Source organism: Staurois parvus, unplaced genomic scaffold, assembly GCF_062004578.1.
Source record: "Staurois parvus isolate SC_StPar_1 unplaced genomic scaffold, SC_StPar_1.0 ptg000006l, whole genome shotgun sequence".
NCBI lineage: Eukaryota > Metazoa > Chordata > Amphibia > Anura > Ranidae > Staurois > Staurois parvus.
Window position 1 is genome coordinate 9,307,774 of NW_028317802.1, and position 23,931 is coordinate 9,331,704.

General features: G+C 38.0%; 1 protein-coding gene across 12 annotated transcripts in view; it reads right to left on the reverse strand.

Moving 5' to 3' along the window:
* LOC149474319 (protocadherin gamma-C5-like) overlaps positions 1-23,931 on the reverse strand; it is a 561,663-nt gene that overhangs the window by 397,563 nt on the left and 140,169 nt on the right. The window contains exon 1 of one of the 12 annotated variants that reach the window (XM_089655730.1): positions 1,456-3,954. The exons of the other annotated variants lie outside the window; for them this stretch is intronic. Within the exon in view, the coding sequence (XP_089511856.1) occupies positions 1,456-3,864 (2,409 nt within the window). The 5' untranslated portion in view covers positions 3,865-3,954. Of the gene's footprint in view, positions 1-1,455; positions 3,955-23,931 lie in introns of those variants that run through there. 12 annotated transcript variants of the gene reach the window in all.

A 23,931-nucleotide genomic window follows, 5' to 3' on the forward strand; every position in this document is an offset into this window, starting at 1 on the left:
TATGTAGGAGGATGTCTTTCATTCTGTGTATCACCTGAGGTCAGTCACTTCACTAGGTATATGTAAGGATTTACTACCACTTTAAAATAGGTGGGATCACCAAAAGCTTACCTCGATGGAAAGCATGGCAATCAGCTCTAGTTTAGTTTATTTCACAGTTACTATATGTTACGTTTATAAGCTTTCCTCTCTCATTTTAAATTAGTAAAACCTAGATTATTAACACAGTTTAGCAGTAATCTCCATCTTGATCATCTTTCCTCAACTGCATGACCGGTCTGACAAGTTGCCCTTGTTTTCTCTCTCTCTCTTTCCTCTTGCCCTATACTCTGGCTCTCTCCTTTTTCCAACTCTCCCTTCACACATTTACCCTCTTTTGAGTCACTTATTGTGAACATGGGCATCCGTGGTCCAGTTGATAATATTTTTCATGAACAATATATCTGGTTTCTTCTCATTTCTCTTATGAACCAAAGAATCCTGGACTTGACTGATTCTTTCCTACTAATGACATATGCCAATCTTGTTGTAAAATGCTCTGCCCCTTCTATATGGTCTTTTATTTAAATATGTGACTTTCCTGGATTTTGTATCTAGTGCTCTTATGTAGAAAGCTGCATCTAATATTTTCTTTCATAATGAAATAACAAAGTAGTTATAACATTAAAAGGAAAACTTGGACTGATGTGCAAGAAGCAAAAAGACAGACAGAAATAGTGTAATTTTATGTTACTGTTATTAGAATATGAGTTAAATAACAGTATTCAGACAATATAGCTCGTTACATACAACATTCCATAGCACAGTGATAATAGACTGGTAATGCTTACTGAAAGAGCTGCTGCCAATCACAATGTGCAACACACCCCTTAAGTGTGTCTATGTGGGGTGGCTAACAGAGAAGAATCATCTATCAATTAACCCTGTTAAATCTGCCTTGTTGTATGGCATAATAATCACATGGGTCAGAAGGGGAAAGAGGACAGTGTGGACATGTTGATTTAGGTGTTGGAGTTGCGCCCAAAACTGACGAAAAATGTCACATGGGATGAATGCAGAGAATAAAAGAAAAGTGAACATCTTCCTCTTGGTAGAATGGTGGAGCATACACAATGACAATGCTATAACCAGAGACTTGGCTGCTATTGGGTTTCCACCAACAACTAGTTGGTGAAGTAAACAGTAAAATGGCAGGATCAAACAGTTATTTAAACATATAGGGGACACAAATGAAAGCTGGTGCTATAATGTACAATATCTATTTTTACATTTAAATACAATTTTTGAGAAATTTTGGAATTTAATGACATTTTAACCCCTCTTTAGACTTTTGAAAGGCACGAATCAACAGATGTTCAGTCTCATAACATGAAACATAGCATAATTTAAAAACCAGGGATTATATTAAATGCTCAATAATAAAGTGTACAATTATCAGTTAGTAAATATTTTTACCTGGGTAACAGAAGCTGCTGTAAGACTGTCCTTTGGAGGTTCATTCTTTACTGGTAAATCATCAGTATCAATGAGGTTTTCTGTAGGAACGTTCTGTACTGGCTTCAGATAAGCAATTTCATTTTGCTTTGAGTCAAGAGTCACACACACATCGTATGAGAAAGGGAAGGGTAAACTTGTATCACTGATTTCAGAGGGACATCCCAGTGTGAACTGAGGATACACATTTCTATTGAAAGTTTGAAAAGTTGATGGAGTGCTAGATTTTTTGCACTTAAAAATAACTGTTAGAATTACTGTAACCATAAACAGAAAGGAGATGATACCTATTGAGACTATTAAGTAGAAGGTTGTATTTGAAGATGTTTCAGTAATACTAGGGTGCCGTCTTATTTCGGGTACAACTTGTTGAAAGTTTTCTGCAACCACCAAGCTCAGTGTAACTGTAGATGACAATGAAGGTTGTCCATTGTCCTTCACTAAAACCACAATCTTTTGGCTTAAAGAATCCATGTCTTTAAGATCTTTACTTATTTTTATTTCCCCTGTCCGTTGACTTATAATAAATAAGGATGGATCAGGAGGCTGTACAAAGTGATAAGAGAGCCAGGCATTGTGTCCAGAGTCATTATCGACTGCAATCACTTTGGTCACTAGATAGCCTTTCTCAGCAAAATGAGGAATAAACTCAAACAATGATTCTTCAGTGTCTTGTGATGGGTAGAGAATCTTGGGAGCATTATCATTTTTATCAATAATACAAATCTTCACAGTAGCATTACTGCTAAGAGAAGGAGACCCACTGTCTTTAGCCATTACTTCGAACTGAAACTCCCGTAATTGTTCATAGTCAAAAGATCTCTGCCCATAAAGAACCCCAGTCACTGAGTTAATTGATATATAGGAAGATACTGGAATGCCATCTATGTTATTAATGAGAATGGAATAACTAATTTTAGAATTTTCATTAATATCATGATCTGAAGCATGAATTTTATATATTGAAGTTCCTTGTGGGTTATTTTCCTGAACATAAACAATATAATTTGTTTGATCAAATATGGGCATATTATCATTCACATCAGATATACCTAGCTGAAAGGTTATGTTGGTGGATAACTGAGGAGATCCATTATCTAGAGCTTTAATTGTTATGTTATAGTGAGATGTTCTCTCTCTGTCAATGTTTTCTGTTGTCACCAATTTATAGTAACTAGCAGATGATAATATTAATTTAAAGGGTAAAGTGCCAGATATTTCACAAACAACCTCTCCATTTTCACCAGTGTCCAAGTCATGAACATTAATTAATGCTATAATTGTATCTGGCGGAGAGTCCTCTGGAACTGTAGCTGAGACAGATGTGATAGTTATTTCAGGAGCATTGTCATTCATATCAATAATTTGAATTGATATTTTGCATTGAGTGGCAAGTCCACCACCATCTTTAGCTTCTACAATCATCTTATATTCTTCTGTGACCTCAAAGTCAATATCTCTCATTACTTTTATGCTTCCATTTTTTGAATCTATTGTAAAAGTGTCATGAGCAGTTTCAGGAACGTTGCTGAATGAATATGTAATTTCTGCATAGGATCCCTCATCTTTATCAGTTGCATTTAGCTGGAGAACAGCAAAACCTATTGGGACATTTTCATTCACATGAATTTCATATGTGTCTTTATCAAATTTTGGAAAGTTATCATTTACATCAAGAACTTTGACATGAATGTAAGCAGTGCCTGTTTTAGAAGGCTGACCTCCATCTGAAGCAGTTAAAGTTAGTCTATAGATACTTTGTTTTTCTCTATCCAAAGACTTTTCCAAAATAAGCTCTGGATATTTCATTCCATCAGAAGCAGTCATTTCTCCAAGTGAGAAGTATATGTTTTCATCAATTGTATATCTTTGCACAGAATTAGAACCAACATCAGGGTCCTGCGCGGGTCCCAAAGAAAGGCGTACTCCAGGTAAAGCAGATTCACTGATTGCTATGTCAAAAACATCCTTTGAGAAGCTTGGTGCATTGTCATTTACATCCTGAATTTCCACTTTCACTGTATACAAGTGTAAAGGATTTTCAATCACTGCTTCAAAACTTATAAAACAGTTTTGTTTTGTTCCACAAAGCCCTTCTCTGTCAACTCTATCAGTAACATACATGTCTCCATTTTCTGAGTTAACTGCAAAATGTTGTGTTTTTCCTCTTGAGACAATGTGAAAATTCCGTAGTGATAATTCCTTTGCATTTAAACCTAGATCCTTTGCTATATTTCCTATAGCCGAACCCTTCTTCAGTTCTTCAGGTAATGAGTAATGGAGCTGAGCAGAAATATACTTAAATGTAAAATAAATAAAAAAATATAGTACCTGCCTTGTCATTGTCTTTCTTCCTCCATAGTACTGCATGGTTGGTTATTTTCTTGAAGTTTCTTTCATGCATCCAAATGAAAATGTTAGTTTAAACAATTACTTATCTTCATTTTCAGCAGAGTTATCCAATAATCAACAGAGCACTCGGAAATGTGATATGTTATGATACACTGCAGTCTTGTTCAGTAAAACTGCACTAAGAATCCAAAGCTAGTGAAATTTTAGATGGAATAAAAATCTTTGCAGTACAACAGTGGCGCTCAGAGTCTGTACTTGGAATTGCAGGTTCACCACTAAATGCAGAACCACCAAAATACTTGCCAAGTAATGTAAAATATGAATAAATACACATGCTGTAATTAACATCATATATTCAGAAAGAAAAAATGTGTTTAACTTTTAAATTCAAGTTTAAATTAAAGTAATTACACAACAATGTAAAACTCATAAAACAAATCATGGTAATAAACTATGGAAAGTATTGAATTTTATCTGTGAAAAGTTAAAATAAAATTCTTACCTAAGATTCATCTAATAATATACATACTGAACTACAACCCATATCACTAGGAATTTTGTAATTTTTTTAATTTAAATTAAACACAATCAATCGTATGAAAAATGTTTTCCTAAATGCTGATGTGTATGTCAAAACAGTCATATGTAAAAATAAGTGTTCTCAGTATTATGTATAATACTTATGTTTAAAAATGTATTTAAAAAATCCCATTCTCTAATTCAATTGTTTCAGAATATTTTAATAAATGTACATATAAAGAATGACAATGAAGATTTTTTTTCACTTTTTGATATATGTGTATTTCTGTGTTAATTTTTGTCATTGTTAGTAATAGATATTAAATGCCTAAAAACAAATCAAGCACTTTTAAAAATTCCAAACAGTTTAATTTATTTTCACTTACAGCCTTTTGCCAGGACTCAAATAGAACTTTTCACCCTAAGGTAGTTTTAATTCTCTGAGTCTCTATTACTGGTTTGTTACAGGAGGCAAGCTGCAAGGCTATGATATCTTCTGCCTAAACTCAGTGCTGATACTCAAAACGTCATCACAAAATCTTGATTCAGGATTACATGACAGAACATTAAAGGCTTTATCACTTGATAAATTCATTTTTCTTCAGTAAGCTAGACAGTGTCATTATTATATATTATTTTCACACCTGAGCACAGACAGGCGATATTAGCTTCCCTTGCTGCATTACAGCCAGACACTGGACTGACACATCTACTCTGACAGGGCAGAATAAAAGTAAACAACCTATTCCTGAGACATGGTCACAACCAAAGCAAAATCTCAATGGGGCCCCCTGGCAACCTCCAGTATGGTGTGCACAGGCTCTTGTAAAGTTAATAGTGTTATTTTTAGCTACCCACATAATAGAATTACCAGTACAAATGTTCCTTACCCAGGAGTACCAGGAACTCTTCTGGGCTATAATGCAAAATCTGAACCAGGAAGTTCAGGAGCTGCAGCTAAGTGTGTCACTTGAATTGTCTGTGAGGACATTCAAGACCAGTTGCAATTAAGATATTTCTTTCTGCTTTGAGTCACACATGCATCATACATGAAAGGAAAAGGCAAACTTGCATCATTGATCTCAGAAGGAAATCACAGAGAAAACTGAATATAAACATCTCCACCAGGAGTATGAAATTATTGCCATGGCTACTACTAAGTGTAAAGTGATTTTGGTTTCTTTATTACTTGGTTGATGTTTGGCAAGTCTCTTCCAAGTCTGATTTCTCCAATTTATTTGAGCAATTGAAAATAAACATGGATCAAGAATTAACAGCAAGTGATAACAGAATATGTTTTAGGAGCATTATCATTCTTATTAATGATACATATCCTCACAGTGACTTTGCTACCTAAAGGAGGCATTCCACCATCTTTAGCCTTCACCCTAATCCTAATTTCTCCTAACCGTTCAAAGTCAAAGGATCTCTCACCATAAAAAGACTTTTACATTCTCTTCTCAATTGAGATCTATACATGTGAACATTAAGAATGGAGGTCCTTGTTTGATGATGACATTGTTAATTGAAATGGTAACGTATTAGAGATGACATGCAGAATCCAAATCATGAATAATAACTAATGCTATGAAAGTAGCAGTAGGTGCGTCTTCCTATACTGTTGATAAAAGGGATGTTCTCAATTGGCTTTAACAGAGTATAGAGATGAAGTTGGGGGTTTGATAGACCCCTGATGTCACATTAAAAAGAACCTGTCATCTGCACTATGCAATTATATATAGGGGCTGCCAGCCCCCTCATGTTAGCAATAAACTTGAGTTAAAAAAAAATACTGCCACACATATTAGATATTGCTATGCATGTCATACTGACAGCAATTATTCTAAGACCATTATTCATGGTTAACTCTAAATAATAACCTGTAAAGGCTTTTAAAATGTCACTTATGGACAACTTGGGGTACAATAGGTTCTTCACTATTTAGCATCCATTTATTCAATATAACTTCATATTTCATATTTTACAAAAAAATTGGGGATTATATTGTGTTTTGTGGGCTGAAAATCTTTTGAGTGTATTTTTACTGGAAATATGATTTAATAAACAGTAGCGCAAATATCATGTTACAAAGGAAATTGAAACTGCCACCATGTTATTCAACCACATCTCTGCTTTCATAAAATAAAATACTCTTTTTGTTTAATGTAACTCTCTTTATTATTTCCAGTTAAAAACATACAGATATATGGCAATTAATTAGCTTCACTCCAAATTTGAAATTATTCATAACTATACAATACCCCACCTTCAAAATACAAAAAAAACAGTCCTCTGGACCCTGTATTATATTCTTATTCAAATTCAATTGTACCCAATAGTCTCATACAAAGTTCTGATTTATTAACCGCTTGCCGCCCTGCCACTGTGTATATACGTGTGCAGGGCGGCAGTGGAGCGCAAAACCACGTTTAAAAACGGGTTCCGCGCTCCCGACACTTTCGCTGGCAGGGGGCATGCGCGCGCGCTCCCGCCGACACGCGGGTGACACGATTTGATCCAGGAGGGATCAATCATTAGATTTCAGCCAGTGATTTCTGGCTGAAATCACATGATCGGTCCCTGTCCTATCCTGTCCTGTGTTGACATACACACAGGGCAGGATATGATGTCATTCTTCTCTGCCTGGACACATTCCGTTCCAGACAGAGAAGAAGACATCCAAAAAGTGAGTACACAAGCACTACACTACAGTTAGAAAACTCTAGGACACATTTAACCCTCTGATCGCCCCCCCCCCCAGTTAACCCTTCACTGCCCTGTCACCAGTGTCACTGATCAGTGAAGCGATTTTTACTGATCAGTGTCGCTGGCGACTTCCGATAGAGTTAGCGCCCCTCCCGGATAGCGCCAGATTGCCCGCTAGTACACCCGTAATCCTGTTTAACCCATTGATCGCCCCCCCTCCAGTTAACCCCTTCACTGCCCTGTCACCAGTGTCACTGATCAGTGAACCAATTTTTACTGATCACTGCATCAGTGTCGCTGGCGACTTCCGATAGAGTTAGCGGCCCTCCCAGATAGCGCCAGATTGCCCGCCAGTACACCAGTAATCCCGTTTAACCCCTTGATCGCCCCCCCCAGTTAACCCCTGCACTGCCCTGTCACCAGTGTCACTGATCAGTGAACCAATTTTTACTGATCACTGTATCAGTGTCGCTGGCGACTTCCGATAGAGTTAGCGCCCCTCCCAGATAGCACCAGATTGCCCGCCAGTACACCAGTAATCCCGTTTAACCCCTTGATCGCCCCCCCCCTCCAGTTAAACCCTTCACTGCCCTGTCACCCAGTGTCACTGATCAGTGAACCAATTTTTACTGATCACTGTATCAGTGTCGCTGGCGACTTCCGATAGAGTTAGCGCCCCTCCCAGATAGCGCCAGTTTGCCCGGCAGTACACCAGTAATCCCATTTAACCCCTTGATCGCCCCCCCCAGTTAACCCCTGCACTGCCCTGTCACCAGTGTCACTGATCAGTGAACCAATTTTTACTGATCACTGTATCAGTGTCGCTGGCGACTTCCGATAGAGTTAGCGCCCCTCCCAGATAGCGCCAGTTTGCCCGCCAGTACACCAGTAATCCCGTTTAACCCCTTGATCGCCCCCCCCAGTTAACCCCTTCACTGCCCTGTCACCAGTGTCACTGATCAGTGAACCAATTTTTACTGATCACTGTATCAGTGTCGCTGGCGACTTCCGATAGTGTTAGCGCCCCTCCCAGATAGGGCCAGTTTGCCCACCAGTACACCAGTAATCCCGTTTAACCCCTTGATCACCCCCCCAGTTAACCCCTGCACTGCCCTGTCACCAGTGTCACTGATCAGTGAACCAATTTTTACTGATCACTGTATCAGTGTCGCTGGCGACTTCCGATAGAGTTAGCGCCCCTCCCAGATAGCGCCAGACTGCCCGCCAGTACACCAGTAATCCTGTTTAACCCCTTGATCGCCCCCCCCAGTTAACCCCTTCACTGCCCTGTCACCAGTGTCACTGATCAGTGAACCAATTTTTATTGATCACTGTATCAGTGTTGCTGGCGACTTCCGATAGAGTTAGCGCCCCTCCCAGATAGCGCCAGTTTGCCCGCCAGTACACCAGTAATCCTGTTTAACCCCTTGATCGCCCCGCCAGTTAACCCCTTCACTGCCCTGTCACCAGTGTCACTGATCAGTGAACCAATTTTTACTGATCACTGTATCAGTGTCGCTGGCGACTTCCGATAGTGTTAGCGCCCCTCCCAGATAGCGCCAGTTTGTCCGCTAGTGCACCAGAAATCCCATTTAACCCCTTGATCGCCCCCCTCCCCCCCCCCCAGTTAACCCCTTCACTGCCCTGTCACCAGTGTCATTGATTACAGTGAACAGATTGTTACTGATCACTGTATTAGTGTCACTGGTGACTTCCAATAGTGTTAGCGCCCCTCCTAGATAGCGCCAGTTTGCCCGCTAATGCACGGGATTTTTTTTTACCAAAAACATGTAGCAGAATACATTTTGGCTTAAATTTATGACTAACTTTGAGTTTACGATATATTTTTTATAGCTGAAAGTAGAAATATTGTTTTTTTTCAAAATTTTTGTGATTTTTTTGTTTATAGCGCAAAAAATAAAAAGCGCACAGGTGATCAAATACCACCAAAAGAAAGCTCTATTTGTGTGAAAAAAAGGACGTAATTTTTGTTTGGGTGCAGCATTGCATGACCGCGCAATTATAATTTGAGTTAGTGCAGCGCTGTATAGCAAAAAAAGGCATAAATTACAGTATCTATACCATAGTTTGTAGACGCTATAACTTTCACACAAAGCAATCAATATACACTTATTGGGATTTTTTTTACCAAAAACATGTAGCAGAATACATTTTAGCTTAAATGTATGACTAACTTTGAGTTTACGATATATTTTTTATAGCTGAAAGTAGAAAATATTGTTTTTTTTCAAAATTTTCATGGTTTTTTTGTTTATAGCGCAAAAAATAAAAAGCGCACAGGTGATCAAATACCACCAAAAGAAAGCTCTATTTGTGTGAAAAAAAGGACGTAAATTTAGTTTGGGTACAGCATTGCATGACCGCGCAATTATCATTTGAATTAGTGCAGCGCTGTATAGCAAACAAAGGCATAAATTACAGCATCTATACGATAGTTTGTAGACGCTATAACTTTCACACAAAGCAATCAATATACACTTATTGGGATTTTGTTTACCAAAAACATGTAGCAGAATACATTTTGGCTTAAATTTATGACTAACTTTGAGTTTACGATATATTTTTTATAGCTGAAAGTAGAAAATATTGTTTTTTTTCAAAATTTTCGTGGTTTTTTTGTTTATAGCGCAAAAAATAAAAAGCGCACAGGTGATCAAATACCACCAAAAGAAAGCTCTATTTGTGTGAAAAAAAGGACGTAAATTTCGTTTGGGTACAGCATTGCATGACCGCGCAATTATCATTTGAATTAGTGCAGCGCTGTATAGCAAAAAAAGGCATAAATTACAGTATCTATACCATAGTTTGTAGACGCTATAACTTTCACACAAAGCAATCAATATACACTTATTGGGATTTTTTTTACCAAAAACATGTAGCAGAATACATTTTGGCTTAAATTTATGACTAACTTTGAGTTTACGATATATTTTTTATAGCTGAAAGTAGAAAATATTGTTTTTTTTAAAAATTTTCGTGGTTTTTTTGTTTATAGCGCAAAAAATAAAAAGCGCACAGGTGATCAAATACCACCAAAAGAAAGCTCTATTTGTGTGAAAAAAAGGACGTAAATTTTGTTTGGGTACAGCATTGCATGACCGCACAATTATCATTTGAATTAGTGCAAGACCAAACAGCAAAAAAAGGCCTGGTCATTAAGGGGGGTAAATCCTCTGGGGCTCAAGTGGTTGATTCTCCCATTTAGCTACAAATTCTATACCAAAGTCTCTTCCCACCTAGGCATCATTTCTTCTACACTATATGTATTTAATTTAATTTCAGAAGTCATTCCTTCACAGTAGAGATTTTATGTGAACACCAATACCTAGGAATAAACCCTTTAGCTGCATATAATAAATGGGGCAGGAGAGACATCTTCTACTGGGCCACTGGTACCTCATTACTCTCTGGGGCTCTAGTGGTATCTCCTGTCCCAGTATATCTTGGATAATAATTGGCATTAATCAATGAAATCAAGGGTAAGATTTACATCCATTGAAACTGCCTACACATCCTATCCCATTTCTTAAACTAATTTTTGGTTAATGGGTTAGTGCTTCTGTTAAATTCTCTAAATCTTTGTGGAATCCATATTATCCTCTCTAAACTTGCTCTACTCTGTGTCATATCAAGCCAAAGTACTAGGTGTCATTCTAGACTCCAATCTGTCTTTCCAGCCCCAGATTCAATTATTGACAAATTCATGCAGACTCCACTTCCGCAACATCTCCAAAATACGCACATTCTTAACTCCTGAAACCACAAAGAAACTCATTCACTCCCTTATCATATTACGACTTGACTAGCAACTCCCTCCTCGTCGGCCTACCCCAACACAGGCTATCCCCGCTTCAGTCTATCCTGAAGTCTGCGGCCAGACTCATCCACCTCACCAACCGCTCCGTATCCACCTCCCCCCTCTGCCAATCCCTCCACTGGCTTCTGATTACCTAACACATAAAATTCTAAATATTGACACTGATGTACAAAGCTATCCATAACACTGCCCCAAACTACATCACCGACCTGCTATCCATCTACCACCCAAAACGCACTCTCCGCTCCTCACAAGACCTCCTACTCTCCAGTTCCCTGGTCTCCTCCTCCCATGCCCGTCTCCAGGACTTCTCCAGGGTCCCCCTCATCCTCTGGAACTCACTACCCCAATCTGTCAGACTGTCACCTTCCCTCCTCACCTTTAGGCACACCCTGAAAACCCATCTCTTCAGAGAAGCCTACCCAGCCCTCACCGTATTACTGATCTCCTCCGCTCTTCCCACCACTCCATCCCCCACAGCTATTTCCTCCTGGACTACTCTCCCCGCCCTCCTAGATTGTAAGCTCCAAGGAGCAGGGCCCTCGAACCCCTCGTGTATCGCATTGTATTGTTACTGTACTGTCTCATGTACTGTCTCCCATTATAATGTACAGCACTGAGTAAACTTTTCGCGCTATATAAATACTGTATATTAATAATAATAATATCAACCTCAACCCAACTTTTATTTGTTTTATTGTGAACCGAATCAATCATCTATAAAATATTTACTGCTTGGTAATACCTTTTAAAATCCAGTAAATCTATCCCTCCCTTCCCCTTTTCCTTAGCCATCACAGCGTATGGGATCTTTAGGCAGCTATGTAACCATTTCAGCATGATTGGCTGGGGGGGGCACAGGGCTGGAATACTTTCAATTAAGTGGGTTCTTTCATTAAGTGGACACACTTCAGCTTTACCTCATCTCAACATTTCTTCTCTGTCCCTCTGCTTCTCACATTCACCTAAAACTGAAAACTGGTTGACTGCGCTCATTGTGTGAATGGTATGCTGCTGCTTCTCACATCCACCTAAAACTGAAAACTGACTTACTGATCTCATTATGTCTATGTTATGTTGCTGCCTTGCATCATCTGTGGCCCTGTCCATATTATTGTGATGTTTATATATGCTTGATTTAATACACCTGTGGCAATGGAGGGGATTGAAACACCTGAATCGAATGTTTTGGGGGGTTGTCCCAACACTTATAGGAAATATAGCGTATATGCAACATGTTACAATTGATTAACATGAATATAACATGTGCAAAAAACGTGCATAAAAATTCTGTGACAGTACTACACAAAATCCAATGTGCTATGCTCTTCAACTCCCACTGGATGCTACCATGTTCTAGAGTGCCCCTTAAAACTGCTCACTCACTGGGAAAAATGGAACCCTCATATACAATAAGCAGGTCAATGTGCACTTATGATATACCAGAACCATGTACTCCACCAATGGAACTGCTACAGAGAGCTCCAAACTTGATGGTTCCATCTCCTCCTTATAATTTCTTAGATAGAGAGACACAGACCCAAAATACTATCATTGCACAACATTTTATGAATAGGAATTCTCAAAAAATAAACAGTATTTGACTCACATATGGAGTGCCTTCCCCAGTACCTGGTATGAACAGCTGACCAGGATATGAGAAACAAACACTGCTCCACAATACTCCGGAGCCAGCATGCATTTCAGCCATAGACTTCAATTGCCCAGAAAATGCAGGAAGATGAATATAAATCAGACATGCCTCACTTGTACAAGCACACCACAAACCAGCACACAAATGTGAAAAGGCTTACTGATTTCCATGTATTTCTTACACGTGCATTTTTGCATGTTCCAAAGCTCATGTTAAAGTATAAAGATGTGAACCATACCTTACAAAATAATTTCTTGCTCTGATTCTTGGTATATTGCATGAGGCATGTGACAAGCTCCATTAATTATCTTGAAACATTAGCATGCCCTGATGTGGCACTTTGCATTCAAGTTTAGAACAGTTTAGGTAACCTGTTAATTAGGGTATTACAAATAGTGCTGTACTCAACCTTTATGCAAGCGGAATTATAACCCATATCAACATATCCTGATAAAAATAGACCATGCATTATTTTGGAATTTAGCTCCCATAGCAACCATTTAATACACACTTTTTAAAAAACAAGTCTCCCTGACAAAGGTCATAAAACCCTACCAAGCTGCTATGTCAGGCATGATCAAATCCTAACAATTTCTATAAATTTACGATAAAGCGGGGGGAGGGAAGATTACCCAATTTTGAACATACTCAGACAGGGAGCAAATATCCTCCAGTCACGAAATATTCTATGGCCTCTGCCACTACTCCCAACTATTACAAGCCCAGCCTATTAGGTCCCACGACATCGTGTAAACATCCTGTTTGCGGTTTACCTCCTGCTTGGCTTGTTGGATTCATTAAAAACTCAGTTATGCAGGCCTTATATTTATGATTTTTTTTAATCAAGAAAGTTTTACTGAACATAATAAAAGGTTCCATTTAGTGATATGAAATACCAGCCACAAAGCAAATATAAGATAATGAAGTACATCGTCTCCCCCACATACAATTTGCAGGAAGAACCCAGCCATAAGGAAAAACTTAAAAATGACATTGAAGAAACAGCAGCAATTAGATCTAGGTATAAGGTAATAGAATTACACATCCAGACAATGTAACATTCTCATCTGTAGAAGTTCCCTAAGGCTCAGACCTGGCATGTCCAGTCATGGTGCCCACAAATTCTCAAACTTGTCAAAACAGCCACTGTGTTAATATATATGTAACGTTCTAGAAGGAGAGTGTCTCCCATGTGAGTCACTCAACAGAAAGGGTTGATCTGAGGATTTCCATAGCATTAGTATTAATTTACAAGCCTGAAATAAGGCTCTTGTAAAGGCCACTCTCATAATTTCTTCCGGAATTGCTTCACCTAGAATGCCTAACAGCATTTCATCTCAAGAGGTACATTAGTCTGAAAAACATCATTAAGAGTACACAGAACCCCAAACCAGTATAAGTGTAATTTTAAACGTATGCTTAAACTTTCTCCAAGCCTTTCTGCTAAGAAACCTTTGTCCAGCCATTTTAGTAAGAAAGGCAAAATTATACTAATAACTTTGCAAGTATCTTTGTATAGCAGTACATGCTAGATTCTTAAATGGCAGAGTACAGCTGAAGAATTCTTTTAAAATAGACAGGTTTATGTTTTATTCTTAATTAGACTATGCATGTCTATGCTGATGACACACAAATCTATCTCTCTACTCCTCAGCTCACCCCATCAGTTTTCACGCGTATCACCGATTTACTAACAGACATATCAGACTGGATGTCACTCCACTTCCTAAAACTCAATCTATCCAAAACTGAGCTCATAATATTTCCTCCCCCACGAGCCTCTTCCCCTAATTTCTCAGTCACTATCAACCCATCCCTGCATGCCAAGGTGCTAGGGGTGACCCTGGATTCTGAACTATCCTTTCAGGCCCACATCCAATCCCTGTCCAAATCATGCCGCCTCAACCTCTGCAACATCTCCAGAATACGCCCCTTCTTAACCAATGATACCACAAAGCTCCTAATTCACTCCCTGGTAATCTCTTGACTCAATTATTGCAATTCCCTCTTCATTGGCTTACCTTTACATAAACTATCCCCCCTCCAGTCCATCATGAATACTGCTGCCAGGCTCATCCATCTTACCAACCGTTCAGTGTCTGCTACCCCTCTCTGCCAATCCCTCCACTGGCTTCCACTCGCTCAACGAATAAAATTTAAAATACTAACAACAACTTACAAAGCCATCCACAACTCTGCCCCCAGCTAAATCACCAACGTGGTCTCAAAATATCAACCAAACCGCTCTCTTTGATCCTCCCAAGACCTTCTGCTCTCTAGTTCCTGTGTCACCTCCTCCCATGCTCGCCTCCAGGACTTCTCTCGAGCTACTCCCATCCTATGGAACTCTCTTCCCCAACCTCTCCAGCTGCCTCCTAATCTATCTACCTTTAGACGATCTCTGAAAACCTTTCTCTTTAAAGAAGTCTATCCTGCTTCTACCTAGTAAACCGCCATTTATTTCCTCCATCAGCTCATCCCCCCCACAACTATTACCTTTTGTATCACTCAACCCTTCCTCCTAGATTGTAAGCTCTAATGAGCAGGGCCCTCTGTTCCCTCTTGTACCAAACTGTATTGTAACTGTAATGTCTACCTTCATTTTGTAAAGCGCTGCGCAAACTGTTGGTGTACATCCTGTATAATAATAATAATAATAATAATAAATATTATGCATGTAAACATAAACTTTGTAAAGGTAGTATTGTTGCGATATAAGAAACTAGTGAAAAAGCACTAAATACCACAAAGGAACACTACATTTGTTTCTTTTGCTATCAATAGTAATGCAGATAATATGCAAAGTATGTCACCGACACCATCACAACCCATGTGTCTGTCTCCACATCCTCCAGTACATAATGCTAAATAACAGACAGAAAGCTAATGTTTAAATTAATAATGTATTTTATAGCTTCACATAAACACATCTGACAATTAAAAGGAACACCATAGCAGGGAGTGTTAAGTACTGGGTCTACAGTTATGAGGAGCACACAAAGGATGCAAGTTATCTGTTGAGATACAAATAACACGTACAAACATTTATTTTAAAGTATACCTTGAGATACTTTTTGTAACTGTCATAGCTGACTGCCTTCTAAAAATTCTAGTTGCCTGACTACTATTCTATTCCACTGGCTTTAAAATCCAAACAATAGACTTGGAACATTTATTTAAAGGCAAACTTATTCTTTAAATTAGCCAAGAAGTTGTGCAGAAGAGTTGCATCCTAGCCTTTTCCAGTTTCTCTTTGCAGGTAAAGCTTTTCTTTTTTGTAAATAAGGATTCTGGTAAAGGCCTACATGCCAACCCATCCTGTATATGGGACCAGCCCCAGAAACTTGCTAAATAATTTTCTCTTTGGATTATTGAAGTAGCAAGTGAAACTGCTAACTATCTGTGTATTATATCAAACAACACTGACTGATTAACCTACATAGAAAAGGCACTATGTGTGTGTGTATATATATATATATATAGAGAGAGAGAGAGAGAGAGAGAGAGAGAGAGAGAGAGAGAGAGAGAGAGAGAGAGAGAGAGAGAGAGAGAGAGAGAGAGAGAGAGAGAGAGAGAGAGAGAGAGAGAGAGAGAGAGAGAGAGAGAGAGAGAGAGAGAGAGAGAGAGAGACATTAGTATTTGAACACCTTGCAATTTTGCAAGTTCTCCCACTTAGAAATCATGGAGGGGTCTGAAAGTTACATTGTAGGTGAATTCCCACTCTGAGAGACAGAATTTAAAAAAAAAATTCAGGAAATCACATTGTATGATTTTTAAAGAATTTATTTGTCTTGCACTGCTGAACATAAGTATTTGAACACCTAAGAAACAACAAGAATTCTGGCTCTCAAAGACCTGTTACTGTGCTTTTAAAAAGTCCACCTCTACTCCACTCATTAATCTAACTTAGTAGCACCTGTCTGAGCTCTTTAAAGACACCTGTCCACCCCACAGTCAGTCAGACGCCAACTACTACCATGAGCAAGACCAAAGAGCTGTCAAAAGACACCTGAGACAAAATTGTGGACCTGGAAAGGGCTACGGGGCAATTGCCAAGCAGCTTGGTGAAAATAGATCAACTATTGTTAGAAAATGGAAGAGACTAAAGACTCTTCCATTCTCCCTCGGACTGGGGCTCCATGCAAGATCTTACCTCGTGGGGTATCACTGATGATAAGAAAGGTGAGGAATCAGCCCAGAACTACAAGGGAGGAGCTGGTCAATGACATGAAGAGAGCTGGGACCACAGTTTCAAAGGTCACTGTTGGTAGAACACTACGCCGTCATGGTTTCAAATCATGCATTGCACGGAAGGTTCCCCTGCTCAAGTCATCACATGTCCAGGCCCATCTGAAGTTTGCCAATGACCATCTGGATGATCCAGAGGAGGCATGGGAGAAAGTCCTGTGGTCAGATGAGACCAAAGTAGAACTTTTTGGTCTTAACTTCACTCGTCGTGTTTGGAGGAAAAAGAAAGAAGAGTTGCATCCCAAGAACACCATCCCTCCTGTGAAGCATGGGGGTGGTAACATCATGCTTTGGGGGTGCTTTTCTGTGAAGGGGACAGGACGACTGCACTGTATTAAGGAGAGGATAAATGGGGCCATTTATTGTGAGATTTTGAGCAACAACCTCCTTCCCTCAGTCAGAGCATTGAAGATGGGTGGCACAGTGGCTTAGTGGGCGGAGGTTCTGGAGTGGCCTAGCCAGTCTCCAGACCTAAATCCAATAGAACATCTTTGGAGGGAGCTGAAACTCCGTGTTGCTCAGTGACAGCCCCGAAACCTGACAGATCTAGAGGAGATCTGTGTGGAGGAGTGGGCCAAAATCCCTGTTGCACTGTGTGCAAACCTGGTCAAGAACTACAGGAAACGTTTGACCTCTGTAATTGCAAACAAAGGCTTCTGTACCAAATATTAACACTGATTTTCTCAGGTGTTCAAATACTTATGTTCACCAGTGCAAGACAAATACATTCTTTAAAAATCATACAATGTGATTTCCTGAATTTTTTTTAAAATTCTGTCTCTCAGAGTGGGAATGCTCCTGCAATGTGAATTTCAGACCCCTCCATGTTTTCTAAGTGGGAGAACTTGCAAAATCGCAGGGTGTTCAAATACTTCTGTTCCTCGCTGTATATATATACAGTATATATATGTGTGTGTGTGTTCAACACATACACCAGACTAGCCTTTAAGTACTAAAAAACAAATTCAAAAATGCATTTACTGAGGGACTATGTAGGCTGCTATTGCTGACCTCTGCTTCTATAAATGCTAGCTGCCTGGTTTCCATGCTGTTCTAATTACCTGTTCCATTCTATTACCTTTACCGAGCCCAAAGCTCAAATTATTGAAGCTATGGAAAGCTAGGTAACTAGTAATTAAAAGAAGAGGTCAGCAATGGCAGTCAATAAGTTTCTTTCAAGTTTATTTCAAAAGAGGCGTACTTTAAGTGCATTTTAACGCAAACCCCTGACAATATGAATGTAGACAAAATCTTTTTTCAGGATTGACAGAGTATATGACCACAGTTTTTTTACATTCATCAAAAACTACTAACTGAACATTTAAAAAAATCATGTCATTTCTATATAATCCTTACCCGAGTAAGACTAACTGACTGAGAATTTTCTTTTTGAAATTCAGCTGTGGTAGTCAAATCACCAGTGTCAATGAGATTCTCTGTGGGGACATTCTGGACAGGTTTTAGATAAGCAATTTCATTGTGCTTTGAGTCAAGAGTCACACACACGTCATAGGAGAATGGAAAAGGTAAACTTGTATCACTGATCTCAGATGGACATCCCAAGGTAAACTGAGGATACACATTTCCATTACATGTCCCAAATGATGCTGATGTAATCGGTTTTCTGCACTTAGAAATCACTATAGCTATCACAGTTACAATAAATAAAAATGAAATGAAGGCTATTGAAACTACCAGATAGAATGTCATATTAGAAGAAACATCAGAATTACTAGGTTGGCGTTTGATTTCTGGGGAAATTTGCTGGAAGTTTTCTGCAACAACCAAGTTTAAAGTGACTGTAGATGAAAGGGATGGAGTTCCATTATCTTTTACTAGAACTACAATCTTTTGTCTTAAAGATTCCAGATCTGGAAGGTCTCTTCCAATACTGATTTCACCAGTTTGTTGGCCTATAATAAATAAAGATGGATCAGGAACTTGTAACAAATGATAAGACAGCCAGGCATTGTGTCCAGAGTCAGCATCCACTGCAATCACTTTGGTCACTAGATAACCTTTCTCAGCTGAGTGAGGAATAAATTCAAATAATGCCTGTTCCTCTGAGGATGGGTACAGAATCTTTGGGGCATTATCATTCTTGTCAATGATACAGATTCTCACTGTGACATTGCTGCTTAAGGGAGGAGATCCACCATCTTTAGCCATCACCTGAAACTGAAAGTCACGTAACTGTTCATAGTCAAAGGATCTTTGGGCATAAAGAACACCAGAAATTGAATTTATGGAAACATATGATGATACTGGTATATCTTCAATATTGCTGCTCAGAATATTGTATGTGACTTTCCCATTCTCTTTAAGGTCAGGATCCGCAGACAATAATTTAAATACAGATAATCCTGGCTGGTTGTTTTCTGAAATATAGACAATGTAACTTTTTTTCTCAAAAATCGGAGAATTGTCATTAACATCTGAGATCAGTAGTTGTATGGTTTTGTTGGAAGACAGTTGTGGTGTCCCTTTATCTATCGCACTAATGGTGATGTTATACTCTGAAATTTTCTCCCTGTCCAGGTTAGTTGTGGTTTCTATCTTATAGTAATTAGGAGCAGAGGATGTCAGTTGAAATGGCAGATTTTCAGAAATATGACAAACGACCTCACCGTTCTCTCCGGTATCCAAATCATTTACATTTATAAGTGCTACAACTGTACCCGATGGAGAATTCTCTAGGATTGTAGATAAGAAAGATGTAACCTTTATTTCAGGTGGATTGTCATTGACATCAATAATTTGTATTGAGACCTTGCAATGAGCTACAAGCCCACCACCATCTTTTGCTTCTACTGTCAACTTGTATTCCTCTGTTGCTTCATAATCTAAGTTTCCTATCACAGTAATATTCCCACTTACATAGTCCACTGCAAACTTTTTTTGTACACTTTCAGGAACATTTCCAAATGAATATGTTATTTTTGCATTGGAACCTTCATCTTCATCAACAGCATCCAAATGGAGAACCAGGAAGCCAATTGGTGCATCTTCATGTAAACTTATGTGGTATTTGTCCTCTTTGAACTTTGGGAAGTTGTCGTTAGCATCGTGAACAGAAATTTTAATGAATGCAGTACCTGTTTTAGGTGGTTGTCCACCATCTAATGCCAATAAAGTTAATTCATGACTCCTTTGTTTTTCTCTGTCCAGTGCTTTTTCCAAAATAAGCTCTGGGTATTTAATTTTATCTATAATTTTTTCTCCTAATGTAAAGAACTCATTATCACTAATCCTGTAACTTTGCACAGAATTGGTACCAAGATCTGGATCCTGAGCATGCCCCAAAGCAAGATGGACTCCAGGTAATGCTGATTCACTAATCACAATATCAAATGTGTCTTTTAAAAAATTAGGGGAATTGTCATTGACATCAAGAATTTCTGCTTTAATTGTGTATAAATTCAAAGGATTTTCAATTACAGCCTCAAAACTAATCGAACACGTTTGTTTTGCACCACACAATGTCTCTCTATCTATTCTCTCTATGATGTACAAATCCCCATTTTCTGAATTTACATTAAAATATTGAATATTGCCTCTTGAAATAACATGGAAATTTCTGAATAATAATTCCTTTGCACTAAATCCAAGATCTTTAGCTATGTTTCCTATTGCAGATCCTTGCTTCAGCTCTTCAAATATTGAATAATGAAACTGAGCAGAAATATGCACAATTTTAAAAGAAATTACAAACAGCAGTACTTGCCACATCATTGTCTTGCCAGCATATTCAGTCCACAATATATGTGTAAACTTTAAGTCCAATTCTTCTTTGAAGAAAACAAAAAGAAGTAGATGAAATTTTACAATTTACAGTGCTATGTTTCTTGTCCAGTCGACTGAAAGATGCAGTACAGTGAAAACAAATCCCATGGTTTGTGTCCCTGTGCAGCTTTGTGCTATGACACTATAGTGAATTGGAATCTCTATATACTCACTGTAACTGCAAAATCATTTCCTTATGCAACAGCAGCACTTACTGGCATTACATGGAAATGCAAACACTATTTTATCAACAAACACACATTCAAAGAAGTGCCTAAATATTTTATAGTGGATTTTTTTAAAGCAATTATGCTTAAGAAATGTATAATACAAATGTAACAGATAAAACTGAAAATATAATCTACAGATTTAGCTCTCAAAATGTTTAAAAAGGTAATTGCTAAAGTTATGTATGTCTTACATCAAATTTTTACTTAACAGATATTTAATTTACAAATTACTGACTCTAAGTAAGAATTGTAACAATTTATGAATTGTTACACAAAATATAAAACACATTTTTCATTACCAAAATGTTTTGATAGATTATTAACCAGACAAGAGGGGCTTGCCACAGTATGTATAAGTAACACAAATAGACTGCTTTTATTCTACTTTTTTAAAAATACAATTAAAAAGTAAAATTACTTTCCTGTATTTAATATACTGCTTCACTGGAAAATGCTTATTTACCTTACTATTAACAATAATGTTATCAATTAGAAACACCTCTACTGCATGGTATCTTCTAGAACTCACTATCAAAAATTATTATGGGTCTATGGCATTATAGTTACACACAACAAATTGTATAATATTGCAAGTATAACATTGCAAAAATACACACTAGATAATTGGTTCTTGAAGGATGAAGCCTTAATTTGTTCAACAATTGTAAAGTTATAAGCAAGATAGCTTGATGCCACGGCTGAGGTCACACAAGGCAAATCAAATATAACCACATCACAGATAACTGTCATCAGACATCCTATTTGCTATGAACATTCACACACACTCCAAAGATATGCTGGTAGGTTAACTGGCTCCTGCTTAAATTGGCCCTAGTATGTGCATGTATGCATGTGATAGATTGCAAGCTCCTTGAGGGACTGATGTGAATGTACAATATATGTAAAGCACTGTGGAAATTGGCTGCACTATATAGATTCCTATAATAAACAAATAAATAAATAAACAAGATAAACAATTGCAGCAGCAAACAGAAACATAATAGCAACAATAAAACTAATTAAAATACCTTTTTAGTAAAGTACTGCAAAATGCAAGAACCCTTAGTAACTAATCAAACATCATAGCCATTCTGCTAGAAAACCGTGAAAGGTATTTTAAGGAGGAACTTATCAGGGCCCTCAGGGTTCACAATCTGAACGAGTAAGATCCAGAATAATATCACCTGATGAAGGTAATAGGTCAGAAAGATTGTGTTGTTCTTTGTGTTATGTGAATAAAGGGATAATTCCAACATGAATACGGTCAAGCTGTAAAATTCTGAATATTGATTATAGCAACTAATATGCAATCATCTCAAAATAAACAAGCTACAAAAATTTAAGATCTGATTGGATAACAATGTTTATGGCACTAGCCTACCCTTTTAGCTACTTCTAATGCCTCAAAAAAGTTGAAATGATATGTATACATAGTAGTATATGTAATTAATAAGTATTTTACATGTTGCGCACATTGTTTAAAACTACCAAACTACAATAAACGCCTAAACTTTTTTTTCTTTAGTTTTAAACAGAAACTGCAAGCAGCAGCTAAATACACAGTTGACATTCAAATATGTTTGCTATTTTACTGGATGATGAAGGCATTGTTGTGATATACACATTTCTTCCATTTGCAGCATTTAACACATTCCCGCCCGAGCTATAGCAGACTGACCGCAGGCCGTGATAGTCATCCTACTGACGTTCTGTCAGAAGGTGCCGTTCACACAGCCACAGGGCCATGAAGCAGCATGATTTGTCACCGGCTGTGTCCACGGGACACAGCCAATGATAGATCACTACACCGACCTGTTGCCAGTGTCATGTGTCCTCTGTGATCAATCACAGCAGATCACACGACAATTGTATACAATGGATTGCTTCCTTTCATGCCATCCAATGTATACAATTGTGTTATTAGCTGTGATTGGTCAAAGCAGTTACATGGTACAGATAGGGCCAATCGCAGTCCTTCTTTACCATGTGATAAGCTTTGCCCAATCACAGCTACTCACAACAAAAGACTGAGTGAATCAGTTTCATTCAGCAACATTGGTTGCTAATACCAATGAAATACATTGGTATTAGTAATCATAATGTGTAAAAAAAAAAATCCTGATCACTTGGCCAGAGTAGCCAAGAGTAGTACTATGGTAACACTGTATTGCTCTGGTCACAGTGTGTTGAAAAAAAAACATTGTAAAAAAAGAAAAAAATAATAAAAAAATAATAGAAAAAAATTGAAAAAAAAATATTATTATTTTTTTTCAGTTACTTATATAGAGCTGTCAGCTGTCACATCATTCCCTAAGCCTCAAGGGATATACAATCTAAGGTCCCTAACTTACATTCATACATACACATACTAGGGCCAATTTAGACAGGAGCCAATTCACCTACCAGCATGTCTTTGGAGTGTGGGAGGAAACCCACGCAGCCACAAGGAGAACATGCAAACTCTAGGCAGGTGGTCCCATGGTTGGGATTCGAACCAACGACCCTAGTACTGCCAGGTGGAAGCGCTAATTATTAGCCACTGTGCTGCTACTATTTTTATTTTTTACATTCTGTCACCATTCAGTGTCCCTGATCACCACCACACCAGTTATATAATAACGCCGCACTGGACTGGTGTCAATATGTGAAAAAAAAAAATCATTTTTTTTTTTCTAATTTCATCATTTTCCAAACAATTGTAGCAAATAATTAAAAAAAAACTCACCATGGTTCTTACAAAATACCTTGGACTGTCTATTTTCCTAAAATGGGTAATTTCAGGGGTATTTGTACTATCCTGGTGTTTTCGAAATGAGATTGACCGTCAGTACATCAGGATTGATCAATTGTCAGATATATATACCAGGGTTTCTGGACTCTATAACTTTCCTACAGACTAAATACTATACACTAATTTGGGGTATTTTTTTTCCTAAATTTATGAAGAAAGGTTATTTATTTGCAAAATGTTATAACAGAAATGTTTTTTTCAAACATTTTGGGTTTTTTTTTTGTTTATATAGCCAAAAATAAATAACTCAGTGGTGATTAAACCACCAAAAGAAAGCTCTATTTGTGTGAAAAAAAATTATAAAATTCTTTTATGG